The 27,217-nt window shown below is 41.9% G+C and overlaps 1 protein-coding gene across 2 annotated transcripts in view; it reads left to right on the forward strand.

Annotated features, from left to right (window-relative positions):
* Positions 1-7,196: 7,196 nt before the first annotated feature.
* Positions 7,197-27,217, forward strand: part of MYB (MYB proto-oncogene, transcription factor) — a gene marked incomplete at its 5' end in the record, with an annotated part of 49,216 nt that continues 29,195 nt past the window's right edge. For both annotated transcript variants that reach the window (XM_083348569.1, XM_083348570.1), the window contains 6 exons: positions 7,197-7,219; positions 14,221-14,338; positions 21,274-21,345; positions 22,094-22,186; positions 23,207-23,427; positions 26,173-26,398. In XM_083348569.1, coding sequence (XP_083204695.1) covers positions 7,197-7,219; positions 14,221-14,338; positions 21,274-21,345; positions 22,094-22,186; positions 23,207-23,427; positions 26,173-26,398 — 753 coding nt within the window. The remainder of the gene's footprint in view (positions 7,220-14,220; positions 14,339-21,273; positions 21,346-22,093; positions 22,187-23,206; positions 23,428-26,172; positions 26,399-27,217) is intronic.

Raw genomic sequence — 27,217 nt, forward strand, 5'->3', positions numbered from 1 at the left:
CGATCTTAAAACCCATCTCTTTAAACAAGCTGGCCTGGCCTGATGGGACGGGGTGGGATTTTTATAAATGAACTTCAATTTTTAATCTGTATTAATTTATTATGGGCATTGTTTAATCACGTTTTAATAATTTTTAATTTTTGTATCTAGTTTTTATGTATTGCCCTGTTCACCGCCCTGAGTCCTCCGGGAGAAGGGCGGTATATAAATTAAATAAATAAATAAATATTTCTTGTTCTTCTTAATGAGCAGAATCTTCCAATTTTTACCCTTGAAAGGAGTCATTGGCCTTCACCTTTGCTCCTGTTACGTCTCAGACAATACAATATATCCAGTATATTTTTATTCACTGCTACTTCTGCCTCAATTCCTTGTCTTTCAACTTTCTTTTTTGTCAGTCCAGCATATTCTTTTGAGCTTAAGGTACAGAGCTTGACAAAAACAGCGTAAAAGATTTTTTTTTGCCAGTTTCTTAAAAATTGGATTACTGAGACCAAAGTTACCTCCTTGGAAAATGCTTTCTTTTGCATGCATTATACAAGTAGATGAAATCTGACCAACAGTTGCGATTTCAGTATTTGAAGTTTGTTCTGTCATCAAGACTAGAGTTCTTTTTGTAATTTCTCATTCTGTGTGACTTTCTTGTTCCCATGCTGTTTTTTAGAAGGCAGAAATATGCAAAGATTGTAACAGTGCCAAAAATACCTGATAGAAATGTCATTTGGCTGTGTATTTCTTACAAATAGACAAACGCACACTAGGTTATCCTTTCAATCAGCTAGCTTGAAGAGAGAGAAAATTTCTCGTGTTATTTGGAACATCATTGAAAAATCCGTACTTCAGAATTACATAGGCAGAGATAGAATTGAGATGGTTTGGATATGTTATTGCCTCCAACTTTCTTATATTTTAGTGGATAGTGACTATGTATTCTGTAGCAATATTCCCAGGTATATGTATTTTAGAGTGGCTGAGATCAATGATGCTTGAACATTTGCTTTCCCTTTAAAAGTAGATATGTAGGATAATTTAACAAAAGTCCCGCTAGCCATCATCTTTCATCAGTTTAGGCTGGTGCACCAAATGCAGCCCAATTTAGATAAATATGGTTTAGTTTAGTATTGCAGAATATACCCAGTAGGTTAACTCAAGCACAACAGCATGCTCTATCTTGATAGTATTAACTATTCACTGAATCCTAGATAAGTTCATATTTCATGTTACCAAGTTACTAAGACAATCTTTATTGGCATTAAATCAAAACATTGGGTAGCTGCCCTATAATTGCTGTATAATACTTGATTAATAACATGCCTTTAAACTGTGCCCACTTTTAATGACGACTTTAGATAGGCTTTCTCCAGGATGATCTGTCTCTCCAACTTGGTCCTTCAGGTCTTCCAGCATGCATCTACAATGTTTCTTGTTTCTTAAATTTTTCTAAAACCAGCTTGAACACTGGGCACTGCCTTTCTATTCAGGCTGTAATATGGTCCCATCATACTTTAAGGCGGCCATCATCTTGCCAGTGCCAAAAAAATCCACAATTGAGGGGTTGGTGAACTGGTGTAAGGAAAACAGCCTAGTTTTAAATACTGGAAAAACCAAAAACATTATTGTCGATTTCGGAAAAGGCAGGCACAGCCACACTTCTCTGTGCATAAATGATTCACTTGTGGAGATGGTTACCAGCATCAAATTCCTGGGTGTGCAGCTAACGAGTAGGCTGGCTTGGTCACTCAACAGTGAGAAACTGGTGAAGCAGGCACAGCAGCGCCTGCATTTTCTGCATCGCATGAGAAAACCTCATCTTCCTTCCCCTGTCCTGACCACTTTCTACAGGTGAATGATCGAGAGCATCCTGTCATACATTATCACAATCTGGTTTGGAAGCATCACTGCTTCAGACAGGAAGGCGGTGCAGAGAGTGGTGAGGATGGCCGAAAACATCATTGGCAGTTCCCTCCCCTCCATCCAGGACATAGCACAGAAGCATTGCTTGAGCAGGGTCCGTAAGATTATCTGGCACACTACTCATTCTCTTCACAACCTGTTTTCCTTGTTACCTTCTGGGAGTTGGCTTCGTGGTATCCGTAGCAGAACATCCAGATTCAGCCAGTTTCATTCCATACAGCATTAACCTTGTGAACTCTCAAGCTTCCTCCTTCCGTTATATATTTAAGATGGACAGTATTTAATATTTAATATTTATTTGTTATGTTTATGTAGGGGTGTAGGTCTATACATATGTGTATATAGTATGGTTAGGTGTGTGCCATGTATGTGTTCCACTTTTGAGAGCAGGCAACTAAATTTCATTTTTGATGTATGCTGTTGTGCCCACCGTAAAAAAATGACAATAAAGATTATCTTATCTTAATCTTATAGTCCTATGCATTGTTTTGCAAACATGTAAAACTAAAGATGGTGCATGTACATTAGTTTGCATACTTTGTTTTTACAGATTTTGTTGCTGCTGCTGCTTGCTATCATTTCAGTTCCAGCCGCCCACTTTGTAATGACTGGAATACTGATTTTACTTTATATTCTAGCAATAGAATAAGTAAGGAATGCAGAAGCGGGGTGACTCAGTGCCTTAAATATGTTGGAGATGGTTTCTGCTCCAGTAGTTTAAATCCTAGCACTGTGTGGCAGTGTTCTGCTCACCCAGCAGTTCAGAAGTATGCTACATGCAAGTAGATAAATAGGTACCATTTCAATGGGAAACGTGGTGGTATTTCATGTGGATGGTCAGACCCCGGCCAGTGATGGACCTGTTCGGATGTGATGCCTGACTGCGAGGCAACATCAGTGGTGAGAGAAGGCCCCAGACAACACCTTAGCATGACACCATTCTTCTTTCTGGTATGGAGCCAGTTTGCCGCATGATGCACCATGCATAAGCATGTGAGCGTGAATTAAGCTGAGTAGCACTCGTTGGCAGCCAAATAACTACTATGTACTAACATTGTAGTCTCCTGGCTAATTGTACTATCATCATATGCTAAATAAGTAGAGAATACAGTATCTGCTAAAGTATCTTGAATATTGACATCTCTAGTGTACAGTATTTCAGTATATTCCTTCTTTGAATGGGTTATTTTTAGTGTTCTTTAGCATACCAATTTAAGGTCAGAATCCTTAAAATATCCCTTGTTTTTCTGCGTCTATTTCCATCTTCAACGTATTTACAGAAGTTGTAATAATTTTGTCATTTCCAACAGCTTTCAACAGCAGGTTCCTCTGCTTATCGAATAAAACTCAGCACTTCAAATCTGTTCCTTATGTTCTCCTTCAAAATGGTTGATATACATTCAAGATTACATTATGGGAAGTAGTCTGTTTTCTTTCACTTTAGCTTGATTTCGAATGACATGAACAATTTGTGATCTATTTCACAGTCAGCCCCCAGCCATGTTTTTGCAGTTACAACTGATTTATTTCATCTTCTTGTGCCAATAATATAACTAACTTATTCTGTATTTCAGGTCATGCCTGTGTGTGTGGACATCATCTTGATTATTCGAAGTGTGTGTTAGCAAAAACATTCTAGAAGGCATACAACATGGAAATATATAATTATAGGCATGAAACATTGTGGGCACAGTTGGGACCAGAATTTTGATTGCATTTGTTAAGCAAGTCATCACTTGACAAGATCCAATTTTCAGGACCATTTTCACTGCAGTCATTAAGTGAATTACCATGATTGTTAAGCAAATTATGTTCTATCCCATAGTCATTATTGAATCCAGCTTCTTCCATTGACTTTGCTTGTCGGAAACCAACTGGGAAGATCGCAAATTGCAATCCTGTGACTTGCAAGGCACTGCCACCATCATATATATGTGAGTGTTTGCCAAGAACCTGAATTGCAGTCACATGACCGCAGGGCTGGTGCAATAGTCATAAATTTCGAGGACAAGTCCTAAGTCACTTGTTCTGAAGTCACTATATCTTCAAACCATTGTTAAACAAACAATCACAAACTGGATACTACCAGCAAAATAATTAAAAGATAACAAAACGTAGCAACACAGACTAAAGAACAACCATAACAATTAAAAAATGAACACAATAACTCTGAGCCTGGTCTTAAGAACCTTCCAGAATCCCAGGAGAATGGCCACCATACATATCTCTGGAGAGTGCAATTCCAGAGGGCAGGGGCAACAAGAGAGAAGGCACATTTCTTCAGTCCTACAAGATAGCAATGTTTGATTGAAGGAGCCTTGAGTACACCCACTCTACCTAAATGTATTGAGTGGGCCAAAGCAGCTGGAGATACATACTCCCTCAAATGATCAAGCCCTAACCCTATGAAGGTTCTTATAGGTGACGTCCAGACCATGCAGTGCCTGCAGAAACCAAATGGCAACCAATGCAGCTAATGTAGGAACAATGACAAATGGGCATGAGAAGTGCGTTACTGCTTGTGCTGTCACAATGTAGAAAGTAAAGATGACCTCATTAGAAATATGTAAGCTCCATTATCGAAGGGGTTAATCATGTTTTAAGTCACAGAGTTGGAGAGCTGGATTTTACATCAGTAATTGCTCCGATCTAAATAAATTTTCCTTATTACTTGCAAGCGGGAAAAATACTGCACTTCTCAATACTTCTGCCCTGTCAAATAGATTCTGGCTGCATTATAGCATGTCAGTACATCATGCAAAGTTTTGGAAAGTCCCTGTTTGTGCTTGAGGAGAGGACCCAAACATTTGGAGGCTCACTGGTTGCATATCAGTGCAGTTTTCCAGAAGGTACCTGCACATAGCTGCAAATACAAAAAATTGTATGTAAAAGAAGGCCAGACACAGTAAATGTATTTCATTCATTAACATTTGGTCCTCCTTGCTTTCTTATGCAAAACATTATAAACTGCAGAGCCACAAAAAGTCTCTGTGGTGCACACTCGTCATATTTACTATTCTGTCATAATGAATTTAACTTAAATACTGCCAAAATTATAAACTGACTACAAAAAACAAGGAGGTACTATATGCATAGATAACTCCAAGGGTGGCAAAAAAAATCAAACAAAAATATAACAACAACAATAATAGAGTTGGAAGGGAATTTGGAGGTCTTCTAATCCAACCCCTTGCTCAAGCAGGAAACCCTTACCATTTTAGACAAGTGGCTGTCCAGACTCTTCTTAAAAACCTCCAGCGTTGGAGCATTAACAACTTCTGGAGGCAGGTTGTTCCACTGATTAATTGTTCTGTCAGATACAGAAGAAACAAGCCATAGAAACAACCCATACAGCCGTAAGACTGATACATCAGCATACAAACCAATATGATCTGGGCAGAACATACTTAATGGCCAGCATGAACTAAGAGGTTATTGAAAATGCAGGAAAGTGAAGATTATTTGAAGGACCATCTTTTCCCAGTTATAGCCACCCAACCCATTGGAGCAGAGAGAAAGGATGTAAGTCCCCTATCTTAAGGAGGTCCATGTAGGGCAGGGGTAGGCAACCTTGGCTCTTTTATGACTCGTGGACTTCAACTGTGCTGGCTCAGGAATTCTGGGAGTTGAAGTCCACGAGTCATAAAAGAGCCAAGGTTGCCTACCCCTGGTGTAGGGGAACCAAAAAGGGTCTTTCCCATGGTGATTGCCTCCCTGTGGAAGGAGATTTAAGACTGTTACTCATCTTTTGAAATGCTCGGAAGACATGGTTTTGCCAGAGGGACTGGGGACCCCAGGGCAATATGACACCCATTAAGTAGTTTGATTGTTGTCACCAAGGAGGTAGGTTTATTGGGTTTTGTATCTGGGAGTCTGTAAACTGTTAACTTTGTAAACTTCTGTAAACTGCCCAGAGGGTGAGTTGGGCAGGCATATGCATTGGAAAAAAAAGTATGACGTGCCTTGGAAATGTATACAACTGGCTAGCTAGGCCCTTGAATAGGAAAACCAAGGAACAGACTGCATGAACCTGGAGGGAAAGATCACTTTTTTTCTCTTGCATATATATGCAAAATAGCACCCCTTCCTACATACGTGCCCCTCACAGCTGCTCCTAATAAGATTGCTAGCTTCCATTCTAGCAGAGGCAACTCCTAGGCCCAGGGGTAGGCAACCTCGGCTCTTTTATGACTCGTGGACTTCAACTCCCAGAATTCCTGAGCCAGCATGGCTCAGCAAGGAAACCTCTCTATTTTTCCTCAGCATGGCTGGCTCAGGAATTCTGGGAGTTGAAGTCCATGACTCATAAAAGAGCCAAGGTTGCCTACCACCCCTGTCCTAGGCTCTAAATACTGGAATGTCCCACAGACTTACAAGCCTGAAAATCAGTCTAATTTTTGCCTGTGGCTTTAACTAAGCGCTTCGCGAGCAAAGAGTCATTCAGTAGGGCGAAGTCGTGGGCAGAGGTATCTGTACTTCTCCTGTTGAATCCCTGCCTGTCACGGACCCAATCAAAGCGGGGAAAATTCTAGGTGGCAAAGGTGGTGGCAGATTTCGACAAAAAAACAACAACAACAACAAAACCTCTCCTCAATTCTTCCAGAACCGGGAAGAAATAAGGGTGGTTTCCTCCTTGGCAAGCAAACGGGCATAAGCACCAGAGGCCGTTTGAACCAAGCGCCGAACTAAAGCGTCCCAGGGGGGTGAAGGCAACCCCGGGGTATCGTTTTGACGGAGCGTGTGCACTGGCGTCGCAGCCGTCCCAAAGTCCGCTGCTTTTGCGCCTCAGGAACCAGCCCCGCGTTCGTGTGGCCCAACGGGGAGGGCGCGAAGTGCACCTCCGCAGAGCGGGCAGGGCGCAGCGAAAGGCGCCTTTCCCCGCCTGCTCGAAGGTGTCTCCTGAAGCTCGGCTCCGAGCCTTTGCCGCCACCACCTCAGCCTCGCGCGCTTCGAGAGCCGAATGGGCTGAGAGAACTTCCCGAGAGCCAGCAAGACCTCGGAGCCAAGCGGCTCGAGGAGCGCCTGCGCACTGCAGGGGCGCCAGATTTGGCGGGAGGGGGAGTGTCCAAAAAGCCTTTGTTAGATGGCATCTGTTTACAGAGTTTACGCTTTCATCTCAACCTGTTTCCTCCTCCCCTCTCCGGCTCCTGAGAACTTAACAGCATAAGAACCCTTTTTAAGAGGAGACACAAGCCAAGCACTTCTTCCAGCTGCATTAAGCCCTCTCCTCCCCCGCCCGCCCACTCACCTCTCGCCTTTTCCCCCCAGTGACTAATGCAAGGATGGCCAGGAGACCTAGGCACAGGTAAAAAAAAAAAGCCAAAGACTGGAAAGTGCAAAGCAAATTTCTTTGCAACACCGAGGCATTTCTTTTTATATTTTTGGTCGTTGTTTCTCGCGCGCTCTGTTGCTGGCTCTTTCGGTCTCTAGATACGTTGGTATGTGTGCGCGCGTGTGCGTCTTATTTTGTTTTATAGCGGCAAGATTCTTTGGGGGAAAAAGTTAAAAGGGTTGGAGAGAGATTGGGAACTGTTGCACAGGGTTCAGAGGAAGCGTTCCCTGCCAGTTCACCTGTCAGGACGTGCGTTAAATCGCTGTATTTAAATAAAATGCTGCATTGAAGCAGTTGGTGCTTAGCAACTCACTTTCTCCTGGGCTGTTTAGATTTTTTTTCCCCACCTCCGCCGCTCATTACCGATTAGGAATAGATAATAACACTTGGATCCGTGCAAAATTTCCAGAAAGGGTGGGTGAGCATCCGACCGAATTGCAAGTTGTAAGCGAGCCGAAATAATTTAATAAGGACTCGAGAGCCGTCCCAGTCTTGCAAGGGGGCATCCGTTGCTTCTGACAGTCGCGGTCTTGGTTTGTGATCGTTTGGGGTTGCAAGAGGCGAGAGAGAGAGTACAGTCCTTCCGAAAAAAAAGAGCAAAATGTCGGACCTGCAGGTAACCCGATTCCGTTTTCATTCATTCGTCCTTTCATTCATTCTTTGCGACTGGGAAAGTGACAAGCAAGGGTGGAAGGAAGACTAAATCCCCTTTTTTGCAGTTGTCTATTTCTTTCCGAACCGCAAACCCATTGCCTTGGAATTTGGGTCTCTTTGTTGCTTTTTTTTTTAAATTAAATGCTGGATAATGAAAGTTTGCGTTCGCATTGCACGCGCTGCTGTACCTCTGCGGGAGCTGGAGCATTCCCTGCAGCGCGGCATGGGACAGTTTGGCACCGCAGGAGAAGCTTGCAGATGGGGAAAGGACTGGTGGTTGTCAACTGTCACTTATTTGGTAACGGTGGAGTTTTGACCTTGCTTTTGCGTGCCTGGGGTTTGACAGTTTCTACTCGGGGAACTTTACCAAAAAAAAAAAAAAATCTTGCTAGGTGTTCGTATGTGGTGACGGCTGATCGTCCGGGGCGAGGACGGCTTGTGGTTGTGGGGAAACGTTGCACGGTGGAGGTGACTGAGGCTACCCACCGCTTTACTCCTTTTTCTCTTTGCACCGCGGTGGCATGCAGCAGCCGGGGAGCGAAAAGCTGCGCCTCGTGGTCTGCAGAAACGCTGGCTCAATGCGGGATTGTTTGCTTAATTAGCTCGGGACAGCGTCCACGTGGAGTCAAAAGATTGCAAGCCTTTCTCTTTCGCCCTTCAGCAACTGGGCTTCTCCTCTCTCTCTCTCTCTCTCTCTCTCTCTCTCTCTCTCTCTCTCTCTCTCTCTCTCTCTCTCTCTCTCTCTCTTCGTTTTTAACGCGCCCTCTTTTCCGCTCAGCTTTCCTTGGCACGGAAAGCGAAGGGCTAACCTTTGGAACTCGGGAAAGTTCCGCTGAAAACTTACTTCTTAGGAAGAGAAAGGGAAAATCAAGCGAGGGCAGAGCAGGCAGCCTTGCAAAAAAAAAAAAAACCGCCTAAGGAACCTGCGGGCCGTTTGCTTGCGTGCACACAAAATCGCTAATACGGCTGGTTAGAAGCGATTGGGGAGGGAGGGAGGGGGGGGAAATAGTCATTCTGCGCGCTGCCGATTTTATTTTGAAGCGGTGGCCCGCTCGCCTTTCCTCCGAGTTAAGATCCGCAGCGCTGTGCGGGGAAGAAGCGGGAGCTACCGAGCTTTTTGGCGCTTGCACTTGGGAGAAAGTGCTCGGCCGTGCCAAAGGCGCCGTCTTCTCAACGCAGCGCGGGACTTTCGGGGCCTTTTATTTTTAAAGTGATGTGTAATAATGTTCCTCTTTGCAAGCGAGTAAGGTTGAATAGAACAGCGTTTCCCAACCTTAGGAACTTGAAGATGCGTGGACTTCAACTCCCAGAATTCCCCAGCCAGCATAGCTGGCTGGGGAATTCTGGGAGTTGAAGTCCACGCATCTTCAAGTTCCTAAGGTTGGGAAACACTGGAATAGAAGGCCGGGGGGGGGAGGGCGGGGGCGTGCGGCGACGGAGACACCGCCTCCTGTGTTCCAGGGGGATTGGGGAAGGGCCGTCGTTCCCCCGTTGGCAACGGGCAGTACAGGCGGGGACACCGAAAATAAAACCCCCCGGGGCTGGCTTCTTTCCAGCACCTGTCGGACTTAGAAGGCTGGCGAGAAGGATCGCGAGCGACTGACTGCCCTTCGGCTGACGGGCGAATTGCTTCGCTTTTTCTTCAATCACAGTGACAGCGGTAGTAGTAGTAGTAGTAGCTGTAGTAGTAAGCGGCTGCAACAAATCACTTCCTCCCCGCCCCATCTCCACCCTCCCTCCCTCTCTCTCTCTCTCTCTCTCTCTCTCTCACACACACACACACACACACACACACACAGAGAGAGAGAGAGAGAGAGAGAGAGAGAGAGGTTGCACAATTGAAGTTCCTTGGCAAGAGCGAGAATTCGTGAGTGTGTGGAGTATTTATGCACAAATTAGCTGGAGGAACGGTCTTAACCCTTTCCGTTTCTGCAGCCTGACACGTCATCTCAGACTGCAGATCTGAGATCAAAAAAAAGTGGACAAATGAAGGGACAGAAGGATGGAAAGAAAGTTGGACTGCTTTGTTGGTTGGCTTTTTAAGTTGCAAAATGTGACAGCAGCCGAGTTTACAGTGCCTTATCTGGAAAACAAAAGAACAGTTATGGAACTGGGCTAAAGAGCCTGTAAAATTTATGTGAAAATGGAAGCTGTTGGGTTTTTTCACCTTGTCGCAATTTTCGTTGCCTTGATGCCTGTTAAAATAAGTGCAACTCACTAGTAGGGAAAGCTGAAAACATACTATTAAAATCTATACCAACATCTGAGAGTGGAAAAAAATATTCAACTGTTCTGTTCTCATTACCATCATTAGTGACACAGAGCTCCTCAAGCCCTTGTGTAGAACACACACACACACACACACACACACACTTTGCACATACAATAAACCTCAAATTCATTTTGCATGTTCATAAAACATGTCACTTGATAGTAGGGTCTGCTTCCTGGGAAGCAAGAGTCCAATATAGTTTGGTTTTGAGTTTTACTTGTCTCTTGTGAATTTCTAGAATAATGAGAATAGATGGCACAATATATATATATATACACATACATACGTGTTTCCCCAAAAGTAAGACCCGGCCTTACTTTCTTTTGGGCTCTGAAGTAAGCTCTAGGTTTTACTTTGGGGGAAGGGCTTACTTTTTGTTGGTACCTGTACCAGTAGGCCGCGGGGGTGGGGCGGGGCCTGTGCATGGGGTGGAGAAGCAACGCAGCCAGCGGCGAGAGCGTGGTGGTGGACCAATTGCTTCCCTCCACCTCCCAGACACATGCCGAAGCCACGCAGGGTAAGGTTGCCACGCCCGCTCCCACCCAGATGCCCTTGCCTCCCCCAAGCATTTTTTTTACTAACTTGCCTTTCAGCTGCATTGCATTTCTCCCTTCGCTTCTCAGCCTTCACCGCCTGTTTGTGGGACTACCAGTAAAAAAAAAACACACTTCAATCATTAAAAAGTCTGATTGAACATTTTTTTTTTGTCCCACAAACACGCAGTGATGGTGAGAAGCGAACAGAGAAATGCAATGCAGCAGTTCGGAAACAAACGGGAAAAACAGTGTTTTTTCCTACCCTAGTTTTTCTGGGGACAGTGGGGGTTAGTATTAACGTATGGGAGGCCTGGCAATGGCGTTGGGCGCAAGGCAGCAAATGGCTGTGTCATGCTAAAACAGCCTGTTTGCCGCCTCCTGCCCAATGCCACTGCCATGGAACAAGCCGGGTGGCGGTAAGGAACCTGTACTGTGGGTCAGATCCCTCTTCCCCGATCGGCTTCACCTTGTCACAGAGGCAAGCCCTTAAATAGGGCACAGTTTTGCTGGGAGGGCTTATATTAGGGCTTATATTAGGCCTAATTATATTATATTAGGCCCACCCACCGAAAATCAGCTAGGGCTTACTTTTGGGGGCAAGTTTACTTTCAGGGGAACATGGTATTTATTTGCAAAAATATGTATAATTATTTACTTACAAAAATATCTATAAATATTTATTTAGAAATTCTGATACTGGACCAGGTTACTTCAATTTCATTTATCAAAATGCATTTGAAAAATGGTATTTTAAGTGCATTCTATTACTGTATTGCCATAGGCACTCCTAAATCATCCATATTTTCTTCTATACTTTAGATAGAATCTTTAAGCTAAACTTTCAAAACCTATGTTTACATTTCCCAGTTGAAAATAAAGGGTTGCTCAATAGAATTTGAAGTAAGGCAACCTTCATTGCAAAATATTTTGAATTTTACCAAACTGCATGAATTAAACTGGATGTTTTTAGTAATTTCTGCTCTCATATTAACTTTGAAGAAAAGCTGGGGCAATCAGCAGCTGAGGTGCATTAGATGGGATTGAGGTAGCAACAGTACGAAAACTTCAGATTGTATTCGTCTTAGAGATACCTGTACTTGGGAATGAATTGTGAACGTCTTGTCACTGAAGAGTAAAAACAAAACCAAACTGGTGGAATTTATTTTGCATTGATCTTTGACCTTGCACACTTTGGGGCTACATTGCCATGCATATGTGCAAACTGACCCTCTTCAAAGTCATACTCCAAGAATTTAGTAGGATATATCCTTGTAAAATACGTCTGCTCCTCCTTCAAGTGCATATAAATTTTATTTAGGACATGTAGGTGGGAATGACTTTGGGAGACAGGAGAAAGAGCGGCAGGCTAGACCAGGGGTAGGCAACCTTGGCTCCTTTATGACTCGTGGACTCCCAGAATTCCAGCTGGCTCAGGAATTCTGGGAGTTGAAGTCCACGAGTCATAAAGGAGCCAAAGTTGCCTACCCCTGGGCTAGACAAACAGCCAGTAAAATTACAGTAGTGTCCATAGAAGGACATGGGAAGCTTTTCAGAAGAGACCCTCCTAGTTTTCTGCAGGGTAAAAAGGGTGGAGGGGAAATATTTCAGACTTCCAAGATTCTTCAATGTATCCCTACAACAGTGGTGGCGAACCTATGGCAGGCATGCCAGAGGTGGCACTCAGAGCCCTCTCTGTGGGCACGCTCGTCATGCCCCGGAGATGGCAACCGTTCCTCTTCAAGCAGCCGCCCGCTAATTCGCCGAAGTCCCACATGGCCGGATGCATCCTGGCATGGCTGGTTTCCATACCCCCATCCCGTCCCGTCCCTCCTGGCCTTGCATGCTCTCTTTTTCCTGAGCACGACCCACTGCATTGCCTCCTCAGCTGTCAGCCAGCCATCCAGCTCAGAGGAGGCTTCTTTGAATTGCTGGTGGCGGGCTGCGGAGCCCCAGAGTGCACCGGTCGAGGAGCCGGCAGGCTGTGGCTGCTGACAGACACCGTCGGCCCCAATGCGCTCACTGGCCTCAATGTGCGGGGGCCGATGGTGTGAGGCAGCAGCCCCCCTGGCCTTTGCCTTGCCCCTGGCAATAGTACCCTGGCCCTGCCTCACCTCACCCTGCAGGATGACCTCCTGCCTACCGCCCCACCTGCCAGAGACCCTCTGGATCTCCTCCATCCCTGCCCACCCCCCACAGGCGTCCCTCCCCACGAGCAACATGGAGGTGACCACGCCCACCTTGGCCACACCCACTCAATCTGCCATGACTACATCAGCCACGTCCACCCAGTGGGCTACGCCCACCCAGCACCCAGCGATAAGTGGGTTTTGGGTTGCAGTTTGGGCACTCGGTCTCTAAAAAGTTCGCCATCACTGCCCTACAATAAAGGTAGCGCTAATATACATAATTCATAATTCTTGCATGGACTACTTTGAAGGGCTAACTGTAGTTGAACTAGGATCATCATATTTGGTCTGCAGAAATCTTTTTTTATAAGTTTATTATTTTATCATAGAGAATAAAATGCAGAATGGTAAAAACAAACTGTAACAAAGGAAAAACATACATTCAACCCTAACCGCAACATAAAAAGAAAAAAAAATGTACAAAAAAGGAGGAAAAAGAGGTAAATTAAATTTAACATGTGGGATCCTCAGAATCTGCAGAAATCCTGAAGATAAATTAATTTGGGGGGGGGGGAATGCAAAAAGCTCTCACTCTGCTGCAATCTAGTGCTCTAGTTTCGCAGGCCAGACATGGTAGTCCTAATTTGAACTCAGTAGAACTGTGATTCCCAAACTGTGCCCCAGGGTGTCAAGAGTAAATTCACAGAGGCACAGTGGAATATTTTACTAGTTAATACATGGAATTGTTAGTGGATTTACTGTGGTATGCCAAGATACCAAAGCACATAGTTTGGGAATCGCTCAGGGTGCTATGAACTGATTCTACAAGCATCATTGTACTAGAGTCATTGTGCATTTAATTAAATAATATGACAGTAGGATAATACAAAATACTAGTCTTCTAAAAATATAGGACTTGATTTTTATCTGAAAATTAAATGTGGATTTGTGAATTTATGAGGTGTTCTTTGAATGATTTGGCATAAGGATTCCAAATATGTACTTGGGCAAAGGACACAGCCTCTGTTCCTTTATTGTCCTAAACATTGTATTTTAATTTGAAACCATCATTGGTTGAACACCTGCCAAATGTGTAATTTACCACTGATCTAACAGCATGAGCAGGTCTAAACATGCATAGTAAGCAGAAGGTTGCCAACCTTTTGCTTGTATCTGTGGATACCAGAAACAGCAGAACCAGTTCAGAATACTAGAACAGAATGTAGAACAAAATCTTGTCTTGCAACTTTCCAGACAATTACCTCTATAACCTTTGCAAAAGTTGTTGACTTTTGCTAACTTTTTGTAGAAACTGTGATACTGAAATTAAACTCTCCCCTTTGATGTTCTGTCTTAATTTTGCTTTCTGTTATTTTCTTTCTTCAGCATATATAGCAGTGATGATGAGGATGAAGATGTCGAGTTATACGATCATGACTATGACGGTCTGCTACCCAAGGGTGGAAAACGTCATTTAGGGAAAACACGATGGACCCGAGAAGAGGTAAACTGGCTCACGCTAAGAGTCTGTAGAAGACAAGAATTTTAGTGCTATTTGTGGCTGGCTTCTCAACAAGTGGATGAATATAAACTTTGGGTTAATAAATATGAAGCTGAACACTTAATTTTTTTTTCTCTCTTTAAGTTGCCATGATTTGGCCTATGCCAGGGATAGGCAACCTTGGCTCTTTTATGACTCATGGACTCCAACTCCCAGAATTCCTGAGCCAGCTGGCTCAGGAATTCTGGGAGTTGGAGTCCATGAGTCATAAAAGAGCCAAGGTTGCCTACCCCTGGCCTATGCCTAAAAAGACAGAGTCTGCTTTACAAAACAAACCCCGTGTAAGTAGTTTAGAAACAAGCAACACTCTTTTGAGAAAGAAATATTGAATGTTAATGGCGCCAATTGTGATACTGAGGTGAAAATAGGAACAGATAAAAAGACAGTGGACTTAGAAGAAAGGCAATAAAGAAGCACTAACTAAATCATTATTATATTCACTTGGAAGCCTGAGAACAGCTGGTCCGGCAGCAGAAAACCTTGTTTCCACCACACTTCCCATGGAAATCAGCACAGCAGTAATCATGTCTTCGTATGTTGGTTCGTATGAAAAATGGGGGTGGTTCTAGGGTGGGTCACTGCTTCAGCTATTTTAAATACAGGGTTCAACCTGTTGCTATAGATCAGGGGTGTCAAACAGCCGGCCATGGGCCAGACGTGTCATGCAGAAGCAGCACCCACCCCATTGCCGGCAATGGCAAAACAGTCCCGATATGTTGCGTGATGTCACGTGATGTGAGTTTGACATGTCTGCTATAGATAATGACTGATTTCATAGCAGTTGGTCAACTGCAATAAGGTGTGTAGAAATTAGCATTATGCATTCGATAGAACATCTATAGAAGCCATTAGAAACATCAGTATTATGTGTTGCTGGGATTTATATGTCATGCTTTGGTTTCCACCATTTCATAGAGTCAGGCCCTGAGGCAATAACACATAAACCAACTCTTCTCATTTCTAATAATTTTCATACAAGAAACAAAGACTGAAACTTCTTTCAGTCACAATTAACAATGCATATCCTTTATTCCCCTTGTGGACAGATAATCAGTTACAGAGAGAACTTAGCTTCTACAGCATGAGTACAGGATGGGTAATGACTAGGTTCGCACATTATACTTACCTAGAATGTTCCCTGTTTTTAGCTTCCCAATTGTTATCAGGAAGCAAATTCAGCCAGTTGTGGCTAACTCCATAGCAGTAGCACTAAGCAATAGTGCTTAGACTTATGTACCGCTTCACAGTGCATCACAGCCCTCTAAATGGTTTATAGAGTCAGCATATTGCCCCCAACAATCTTGGTCCTCATTTTACCGACCTTGGAAGGATGGAAGGCTGTCAACCTTGAGCCCGTCAGGATCGAACTCCTGGCAGTGAGCAGTGGAATGGTACAACTTGCCGTAGCTTACTTGTCACAGCCAACTCGCCACGGGACAACTCACCACAACCAACTTGCCACAGGAGAACTTGCTGCAGGACAATTTTAACGATTCAGTTTAATTATTTAAAATAATTTTATTTATTTATTTAATTTTTGTCATTCACATTTCATTTTTGTCCTTCCTTTTACATCATTTGTTTAATGATTCTATTCTACGATTTCTTTGATATTAGTATAACTTGTCCAAGAATAAATTGTCCTGCGGCAAGTTGGCTGTGGTGAGTTGACCTTGTTCGAGTTGGCTGTGGTGAGTTGGTCACAGTGAGTTGTCCAACCTAGGCCCATGAGCAGAGTTAGCCTGCAATACTTCATCCTAACCGCTGCACCACCATGGCTCTATAAATGTTCATGTTCAACATAAGGACTTGGGTTTGGCTAGCTAGTCTAAAGAAAAGAAGAAACAAGGATGACATGATAGCATTATTGCAGTATTTGAGGGGCTGCCACAAAGAAAAGGGTATCAAACTATTCTCCAAAGCACCAGAGGGTAGGACAAGAAACAATGGCTGGAAACTGACCAAAGAGAGAAACAACCTATGAGGACAATTAACCAGTGGAATAGCTTGCATTCAGAAATCGTGGGTGCTCCGTCACTGGAGGTTTTTAAGAAAAGACTAGACAGTCACTTGTCTGAAATAGTATAGGTTCTCCTGCTTGAGCAGGGGGCTGGACTAGAAGACCTCCAAGGTCCCTTCCAGATTCTATTCTATTCTATTCTATTCTATTCTATTCTATTCTATTCTATTCTAATCTATTCTAATCTATTCTAATCTAATCTAATCATGGTTAAAAGACAATGGCTTAAAATGAAATATGAACAAGGACAATGTTTAAAATATGTTTTAGACTTCAAGAAGGAATCAATTTCTAAACAAAAACTATAAGGCTGATCACTTATTAAAATTGGTGTTAGGCTTAAACCATTCTTTGAGTATGTTCAAATAAAGTTTCTAAATAACTGAATTGTATGTCTAGAACCCCCTTCATGGATTACTGCCTTGTCGTGGCGAAGGGGCTTATGGCATTATGAGTGTTTACCACCTAACCAAATAATAAGAATATAGCTTTCTGTTTAGAAAGCTAAATTTTAAGAACTGAATGATTAGCATATTTAATTCACATGTGTAGTGTGCTCTATTTCTTTGGCACAGGTTGCCATATTAAAATAATAAATTTGCAACACTTTGTGCTCACAGTAACTTCAGCTGACTTCAGGTAGACATCTAATTTTCATATTTAGGTTGCTTTAGTTTCACTAATAATGATGATATATAAACATTGACAGATCATTTTCCCAATGATTTTATAAAAATTTAGGTGCTTGTTGCACTATTTGGCAACTCTCCAAAATAGCCTTTGCGGCTTAATGTTGTGCTTTCTAAATCCTTGCTGGAGGTTACTGGGTCAAATAATCACAAGGAAGTAGTCATCAAAATTGCATCAAATTAGTATATTTCTTTATAGGGCCACAGAATAGGTTGAGGATGATTGTTGTGCTGTTCAAACCAACAATATGGTTAAGTTAGTTGAATATGGTGTCAAAGTGTTGAACTTTAATTGCATCTGGAAAAGCGCTTCTGCCAGTGGCGTAGCGTGGGTTGTCAGCACCCAGGGCAAGGCAAGTAATTTGCGCCCCCTAACCTGTGGATTTTAGCACTCAAGTCTCTTCCACTAGCTCAGGAATTCTGGGAGTTGAAGTCCATGAGTCATAAAAGAGCCAAGGTTGCCTACCCCTGAGTTAGGTTCAAGGCAAAAAAGGGTCTCTGGAGAAGAGGGAAAATGCTAGTTTAACACTGAAACAAGGCAACTTTAAGGTGCCTCAGCTGTGATTTAGGATGAGACAAAGAGAGGACATGGCGTTGAAAATGGTTAATGGGGCATGTTTGTTCCACTCTTAGTGGACGTCAGGATAAACCCCACGAGAGAATGACCTTACAACAGATGTGAATAGGCTTGGACTACGTTTGTAGATTGAGTGCATACATCACATGGAGCGATGATGGGCTTCATCAAGATTTATGATCCCACAATTGGCTAGTTTTCTCCATCTTGTCCTAAACCCTGGATACCAACCACGGTTTATGGCTTAGCATGTGGCGTGGGGTTGACCCAACATGTTAGGCGACAAACAATGACTTCCAACTTACAATGCCTCAGCTTTCCAAGGTTATTCCAAAGCCGGAAAAGCCAACCAACCCACCCTGCAGCTTTGCCTGCTTAGGCTGAACCCCAGAAATTCATACTTGCTGCGGCGCCCGATCTATTTTCTGCCCAGACGCTGCTTATCCAAGCCAAGCCGCCTCCTTCTCTTTGGCACCTCGCCCCAAACAGAAACTGAGATTGAAGGCAGAAGAAGAGTTCAAGCTTTTAAGGGGGGGGGGCGAGGGCTGCTTTTCTGCATTCCAGCAGGACAGGATTTATTTATTTATTTATTTATTTTAAAGCGCCTTTTGCAGAACAGAGACAGCACGGGCGCGCCCATAAACACACACACACACGCACATGCACCCGACCACGTCCTCTCGCCCCCAAAGTCTGCATGCACGGTTGGATCGGCAACCTGCCGACGCAGCTTTCGTTCCAGAGCAGGGACCCCCGGAGAGACGCTGCAGCGATCCTCCCCCCGCGGGAAATCCACCCTCTTTCAAGCCCCGCCGTGCCCCCCCGCCTTTGGCAACCCCGGGAGCGCCTTGGGAGAGCCTCCGCAGCGGAGCCCCGGGCTTGCAGGAGGGCCGCGCTCTGTGCACGCTCAGGAGCCGCCTTCTCCTTTGCGGGGGGGAGGAGGGAGAGAAGGCTTCCGTCCAGCACCGGAGCGAAGACAGAGCGGCCCGAAGGAGGAGTCACGCTGTGTGTTTGTGTGTTTGTGTGTGTGTGTGTGTGTGTGGCGCGCTGTGGGGCGTCAGGCCCTTCCCGGCTGGGGCTCCGGTGCCTCCGCCCTGCCGGATCCCGGCGCCGTCGAGTGCGCCCCCCCAGAAGTTGCGCCCGTTGCGGCTGGCCCCCCCTGCACCCCCCACGCTACGCCACTGGCTTTGCATGGTGATTCTTTAAGTTGCGGCATAGTATTTGAAAAAATCTCTTTCTTTATGCTTTGTGTGTTAAACCCAGCACACTTTTAGTAATATGCACAAGACAATATTACTGGTAGAACAATGCTTTCCACTTGCAGGCACATTTTTAGTAACATATTTGTGAAAATACCCATATGGTTAGACTTTAGAGTTCAATGGTTATTTCCCCATCACTTAACAGTGTTAATTGGGATTGGAATTTACATCACTAAGCAGTCTGGTTGTAAGATTCAATGTGATGCAATACCCTATTTAACTATGGCAATTCTGGCAGTCCCTAGCTACCATTGTTAAGCGGATCCTTGCAGATCATTAAGCGAGGAATACATGCCAGTGACTTCTGACTTCCTGCCATCTTGCCCGTTAACTTTGCTAAAGGAGAAGGTTGTAAATCAAGATCATGTGATTGTGGGATACTACAATGACTGGAACTTTGAGGCCTGTTATAAGTATCACTAATACAGCATTGGTTACTGAGCAAATGATGGTTAACTGAGGATCACCTGTAGCATAAAAAGAAGTGCTTATCTGGAGTGATTCACAAGATAATGGTGGCACTGTTATAGTGAAGGCCATTCTTGTTCTGTCTTGTATGATTACAAATAACAGTTCTTGCAACCAGGTATAATGGCAGATGGATTAATGGTTGCCAAAACATAATTAACTTCATATTTAGTGAACTTTCCAGTTACACTAACTCACTTTTGTGCTGTAAATTAAATATCTACCAACACAAATGGTGCCAATATAGGAAGTGATTAGAGCAGCCTTCTTCAACCCAACTCTCTAGATAAGATGAACTACAGGTTCTTGATTTTCAAATAACATAGCTGATAACCTTGTTTGTTGGAAATTTGGGCACTATGGTCCAAATTGTCCAGAGTACATCAAATTAGTGGATGTTGGGATTATATGTGAAACTTGAACTATGGGAGACTGTCTTTGTATTTCTTCATTTCTATTTTTGATTTTCATTTGTTGGCTTTGGACATTTCACTATGAAAAGCTGCATTGCAGTTGCTGCCCAGAAGATTGCTCTCATTGAATTCTTCTCCCATAGTAAAATTGAACCTAACCAATCAACTATCTCCATCTAATGATTTGGATGTTAAACTTCATGGAAATTAGATGTCTACAATGGCAGATCTGTGGTTGTTGTATGTACATCATTTAACTTGATGTGTGGATATGCCAAATGCATCTACACAGCTATATGTTTAAGATAATGGTAGAGGTCTTAACTAAAGAGGTGATGTGTTTGATTCTTGTTTAAGAGGCAGTCTAGTCAACCAGGTTGCTCCATTTGGTGACTTTGTGGGCCAAGTGATCGCTATTTGCAACTGTTAGCTAGCTTCTGACAAGCAAAGACTTGGGAAAAGCAGAGTTGCTTAATGACTGCATATTTCACTTAGTAGCTGCAGTGATTCACTTAACAACCAAGGCAAAGGGATCTTAAGATCAGGCTGATTCATTTTATAACCACCTTTTTCAGTGATAGAAATGCTGGTCCCAGTTGTGGTTGTAAATCAAGGACAACCTACAGGATTTGTACTACATGAGAACCCAACTGTTCATTGTTACGGTTTGTTTCAACCCAACCTTTGACTTAACTGAATATAATAAAAGCATATGATGCATACAAGTCTCAAATGGGGTATGTACCTAGGAATGTAGCAAATAGGCTAACCCTATTGTTCATATGATTCAACAAATCCAATCTCTGCCAGCATCAGACTGGGAAGGTGAAATTATGAAGAGGTATACATTTGGGGCTCCTTCCATCAGTTTGTCTTTAAAAATAAATTGTAATCATGGTTGATTGCCATGGAATTATAGGAATCATGGCTTCTCCAAGCATATACACACATCCCTGGCTATTTTCATCCACACACATATTTGACCATGAACCTCTGATGATGCCAGGAAGGGCCAACCTGGGCAGTCAATGCATATATAAATGGATGGAGAGAGAAATAGGGACAGAATCTATATCATGTATATTTTTCTGAAGACAAAGCCCAGGCATATTAAAAAGAAAAATGCATGTGACCTTTAAAAAGTTTAATTACATAAATGTTCCTGACTTCTGTGGCAGTTTTGATCTTCAAGCACACCATGTTTTCAGTGATGATTTCAGCTTAGCTTATCAGTTGACAGCTTTCCAAGTGTAAAATGTCACATTGTTTTCATTGAAGAAAACTGCCCAGTTGAGAAATGGGGAAACTACCTTGTTGCCTAAAACAATTAAATTGGAAATCTCAACTTTCATGTTTGTGGAAAGCAAGGATATTCAGCAATGCATATCTGGTCTTTCCCGTGTTTTGAAATGAAACCCCAAAATAATGGAATTTGTATCACTGTCTTAGGATGAGAAACTAAAGAAACTTGTGGAGCAGAATGGCACAGAAGATTGGAAAGTTATTGCCAATTTCCTTCCTGTAAGTAGGCCTCTTTTCTGTTTATAACCACACATTTATTAGTGTGCAAGGAGAGAGGTTGTTTCATAATTACAGATGGAGACTAAATAGGCGTTTGGTAGACTTGCAGAACTCAAATTTATACACACTTCTTTCACTTCTCATGTGAAATACAGGGCGGAAAATATAAAGAGCCTTTGGGGGGAGATTTTATGTATAACAGATGGCCAATACAACATAGATTTCACACAGAGAAACAACAAAAACTTCAGAATAGAAGTTGACTGTGATCTTGGGTGGCTGCAGCTTATTAAATTTCTAGTAAGTATGGTTTCCAAAATGCTAAAGGTGAAATAAATATATATATATATATATATATATATATATATATATATATATATATATATATATATATATATATATATATATATATATATATATTAGTAAGAATAGTTTGCTTTTATTGGGTCAATAAATACGATCAAAAATTAAAATGCTGTTAATTATGAAAAACTACAACAAAGCGCCTGGCAGCTGAAACAGCTAGATAGCTGACTTCTAGCAATGAGTAGCTGCATGTCTGTTTTACTTCTCTCTGTACCACTGTACTTATTCTTTGTAGCTTGTACAGATGGTGTCCTGACCAGCAAAACAAAGAGGCAAATGGAATCCTGCAATAAACATAGGCAGTTTAGGTGTTTCTGGATGCCATATTAATATCTGTAGCATTTTGTAATAATTTGCTTTGGATTTTGTTCTGCAATCATAGAATCGGACGGATGTACAGTGCCAGCATCGATGGCAAAAGGTGCTAAACCCAGAACTTATAAAAGGCCCATGGACTAAAGAAGAAGATCAGCAAGTATGTTTGAGTAATCTGGATTTGACTACTTCCTTAATATTTAATTCCGTGTCCAAACGAGCTGTATTCCAAAAGTAAAAACTATGCATTTATGTAGAACATTGCCTTTTTTTTCTTGCTAGAATTTATTTTTTTACAACCTCTCATATGTCCTTGAAAATTTACCAGCATTTTAAATTGTTCCGTTGAGATTGCTGTAGCCTAGAGACCAAGCTGAGTACATGCAACAGCAACTATAAGGGGGAAGAAGGATGGAAGCAGGGTCTCAATCCAAGCCCTTGCCTGTTTCATATATGCACTATGTTATGGGTATGAAAAGGGCAGAGCTTGTAGCATGATATTGCTTTTATCATTCTGGTGAAGTCAGCAAGCTTCCTATAAGTACAGCCAAACACATTGTGGTGTCATCATTTAGGTTACTAATTAAAACTTTTTTTAAAAAAGTGTTTAGCAGATACAGATTTGTGAATATTATATTCAAAACAACATAGGTTCTATTTTATTAAAGACAGTTCCTTTTCACGTTGCAGAGGATATCATCTCTAAAACATCTATTGTTGCATGCATATCATATTAAGCAAACAGTCTGTTATACTCTTCAGAAATTTGTTTTATTTACAAATACATAGTATGATCTTGTTACTGAAATTAAAGCTCCTGTGTTTAGTACGGTTGAGTCATTAGAAGAGAGTGCTTATAATTGTTATCTTGGTGGCTCTATGAATTTCAAATACAGAGTAAAACACCAGACCGAATATCCCTCCATTTCAGCAGACTGTTTCTGAGCACTGGAGTCATGCAAAGCAGATTGAGGGAGGGAGATAGACTAACTCACTGAAGTCTGTTGCAAATCAGGAAAGCTTGTTTATAAGCTGAAATTGGAATTCACCGTGGTTTTTTTTTATTAAGATTTCTCTAATCAGGCCACAGACAATTATTTGATTACAATTATTTCAGATTGGCTCTATTTATATAACACTTAACCACTAGAGTTCCTTTGTTGTTGTTGTTGATTTGCAGGTAATAGAGCTTGTACAGAAATATGGCCCTAAACGCTGGTCTGTCATCGCCAAGCACTTAAAGGGAAGGATTGGGAAACAATGCAGGGAGCGTTGGCACAACCATTTGAATCCAGAAGTGAAAAAAACATCCTGGACAGAGGAAGAAGATAGAATTATTTATCAGGCACACAAGAGGCTTGGAAATAGATGGGCAGAAATTGCAAAGCTGCTACCTGGACGGTAAGGTCAGAACATAACAATTGGGGGGAAAAATCTGGATGGAGTGGGAGATTCTTTGTCTTTTTTAGCAGAAAAATATTCCGCAGTTTAAAAAGTTAAATGTTGCTATCAGTTGCATTATGATACATCAAGTAATAAGGCAAAGACTTTCAGGTTTAATTCCATTTATAATTTTTTAAATTAAAGTTCATTTAGTTCTACTGTGCCTTTAAAAAAATCTACAAAATTTGGATGGATTTTTGTGCATATTTCTAATATATCCAGTTTTCCTAATGCATGCTTTTGCAGCAATGACTTCCCCCCCCTTAATATTACATTTCCCTATTGTATTTTTTGTTCATGTTTTTCATACAAGGCTCAGTCTGAAATGCATGAGGTGTGGGGTATCATTAGATGATAATATTGTAAGTTAACAACAGGAGGGCTAAAATATACAACTATACACTTTAAAGGTTGTGTTTAGCACAACAAAGTTAGCCCTTTTGTGAAGTAATTTTCATCTTCTCTTCAGAATCACAGCTTCCTTCTAAGTGATCTACCAATCACACACCTCAAGCTCAAATGGATTTTAAAAAAACCTCTTTGTGCCATCAGCCCCCAAAATGCCTGAACTTGCCTTAATGTCTGCAAAATAGTATCACAAACTCTAGAGAAAATGCAGGTATCAAGGGGAAAAACTATGCACATTGGACTGTGAAATATAACTCATATAACATTGTGAACTGAGCCAATTTTCCCATCTACATTTTGTGTGATTGCAAGAACAAGCTTGATAAGATGTATGTTTTGGGTTGAGTCTTTATTAATACAGCTTCTTTTTAGAGGTCATGTTCTCAGTTATGTCTGATCTATAGATTCCTTCATATAATTGCATAGATCAGGGGTGTTAAACTGCCAGCCCGTGGGCCAGATGCGTCACGCCATAACCGCACCCACCACATTGCCGGCAATGGGGAAAAAGTCGCAATACTTTGCGACACATCACATGACATTGAGAGTTTGACACCCGTGGCATAGATCATCTCCTGTATCACCAGCAAGCAAGAAGCATTCTACTTAATACTTCTGTGACAGTCAGAATTAGATGAAAAGTGAGACTTGCTTATGGAGATTTCCATGAGCTCTGTATAGAGATCCATGTCCCACTATTCAGATTCCTGTGGATGCAAAAAAGAGGAAGCATAATCAACTTCCTTTTTTTCTAATTAATGTACAAAGTACTTGTAGTGAACATATTTTTCATAATGTAATAGCATATCTTGAATTGTTTTAAAGATTGCAAAAAAAAAATAATCCTACTAGAAACTGCCCGTTGTATGATTAAGCTACACTAAAGTGGACAAAACACTTAGGCCAGGCATGTGAAACTCGCAACCTCACGTGATGTCACGTGATGTATCACGACTTTTTCCTCATTGCTACCAATGGGTTGGGTGTGGTTTCAGCATGACGCGTCCGGCCCATCGGCTGGCAGTTTGACATGCCTGACTTAGGCAATCTGTTTTTCTGAGGAAAAGATGGAAATAGGTCCTAAGTACAGTAGTCAACTATTAACAACAATTGTTCTGCCCCCATAACAAAAGTAATAGATAAGACCTATTACCACCTTGCCGTTTGTAGACTACCTTAACACTCTTCTAAAAGCACATACCAAGGTTTGCCCAGTTTTGCTAAAACGTCTAAAGGTAACAGAACCAAAATGGCTGAGGTGCAGGGGGCCTGCGATCAGGTCAAATAACATCTATTATAATACAGCTCCATTGACTTTAGAAGATTATGGAAGTGATTAATTCCTTCCATCCATCCCTTTAACTCAGGAGTGTCAAACCGCCGGCCTGCAGTTGTGTTATATGGAGGCCGCGCCCACTCCAGCTCTGGCAATGTGAAAAAAGTCACGATACATTGTGACACGTCACATGATGCAGCGAGTTTGACACTCGTGCTTTAATCACTAATAGCCCATGAGGAACTTGGGGAAGAAAAGCTTATTTTTCCAAAAGTTTACATAACCTTTTTTCCCCCAATGTGTTCGCAAGGTTCTGTTTAAATTCAAGCAACACTAACAAGTGTTAACGGATTCTTATTGCTCTTGTATTTCTCAGATGGATTTCTATTGATTTGGGCTATCTCTATATAGAACTTGAATTCAAGAAGCTGTTTCTTTCATTTGCCTATTTAGTTGGTTTAATTCATTAGTCTAGGATGGCTGGCTCAGGAATTCTGGGAGTTGAAGTCCATGAGTCATAAAAGAGCCAAGGTTGCCTACCCCTGGTCTAGAGGGCAGAGGAGGTAATAATTCTTGCATTAAATATGTGGATTGGTTTCATCCAGCCAGACTTCTTTTAGAATGGCAGATTTCCCTTTATATTTCACAAGTGAAGAGCCCTGATATACCAAAAAAATCAGGAAGTTGCTCCACGTCCCCATTTGAACTTTATGTTAGGAGTGCAGTATCTGGGATCGGAGAAGGTTAACGTGAGTTGGCTTCAAAAGTGGAGGAAGATTGTATGCAGCTATGTATTATTGTACTTTGTGGCTAGTCAAAAAGAGATGGAGGATTAACTAAAATGCAAAGTGAAATAACCATCTTGAAACTTGAAGCTCTTACTAGAGTTCTGAAATGTTAAATAAAATTCATAGTAATAAAATAATTGTTTCCTCCCAGTCAACATAATCAGGCCTGAAAATTCTATTTGTGCAATATATATATATATATATATTTCTTTTGTCAATGTTCTTGTGCAGAACCGATAATGCTATCAAAAACCACTGGAATTCTACAATGCGTCGAAAGGTTGAACAAGAAGGTTATCTTCAAGAAGCTTCAAAAGTCAACCAGCCTTCAGGTTTTTCAAAGAATAATCATTTAATGGGTTTTACCCACACTCCACCTTCTGTGCATCTGGCAACAGACACTCAAGCCACAGCGGCCAGTGACTATTCGTATTACCATATTTCTGAGACGCAAAATGTAAGCTAATGAAAAACAGTTGGATTACAAGTTAGATTTCTCGGCAGTTGAAATAGTGCAGTTGCATCCATGATACAATTTGGCCAGTAGTATCTTGTTTGGATATGAAGAATCTGTGAGCCAAACTACCAATAAGGCTTACGTAGCTTTTGGTTGGATCAACATTACAGCATTGGATACTCCTAGATTAGACCGGGTGGCCAGGAAAAGTGCTAATTAGGATTTCTCAGTTTAGTTGTAGATCTTTGTGTAGATGTATTGTATTAAATGTGGAGATTTTCTAAATAAACGAAAGCAGGCCTGTATTAACTTTACTGAGAATAAAGTGTGCTTAAATGGAACTCACGTGCATGAACTTCTATAGGATTGCTCTCTAAATTGCTTCTTCTTGCAAACAACTGTTGTCAGTAAATGTGCTCAGATAGCTCAATATTTTTGACTGTAAATCACAGTGGAGTACATGCAGAGAGGCACCTATTATCCTGTCTTGACGATACTATAAATGTTTTAATTTTTTAACGTAAAAATACATTTGACGTAAACACCAAGAAATAATTTAACCATCCTTTGGATCTAAATATATACCTTTTTCCTAATCTACACATCTGCTAGTTTATAAACTGGCTAGAGAACAAATAATTAGCTTATGCAAATATACTGTACATGGTTATATATCATAACCATTAGTTATGGTATAAAGTAGATCTAAGGAAATCTCCAAAAATCCAGCAAGGACCTTTTTAAAAAATGTAATTGGTTATTATGGATGAAATAATTTGAAAGAAAAAACTATTCAAAATTTGCAGGCCTGGCAAAATG

The sequence above is a fragment of the Vipera ursinii genome, assembly GCF_947247035.1.
Source record: "Vipera ursinii genome assembly, chromosome: 1".
NCBI classification, from domain to species: domain Eukaryota; kingdom Metazoa; phylum Chordata; class Lepidosauria; order Squamata; family Viperidae; genus Vipera; species Vipera ursinii.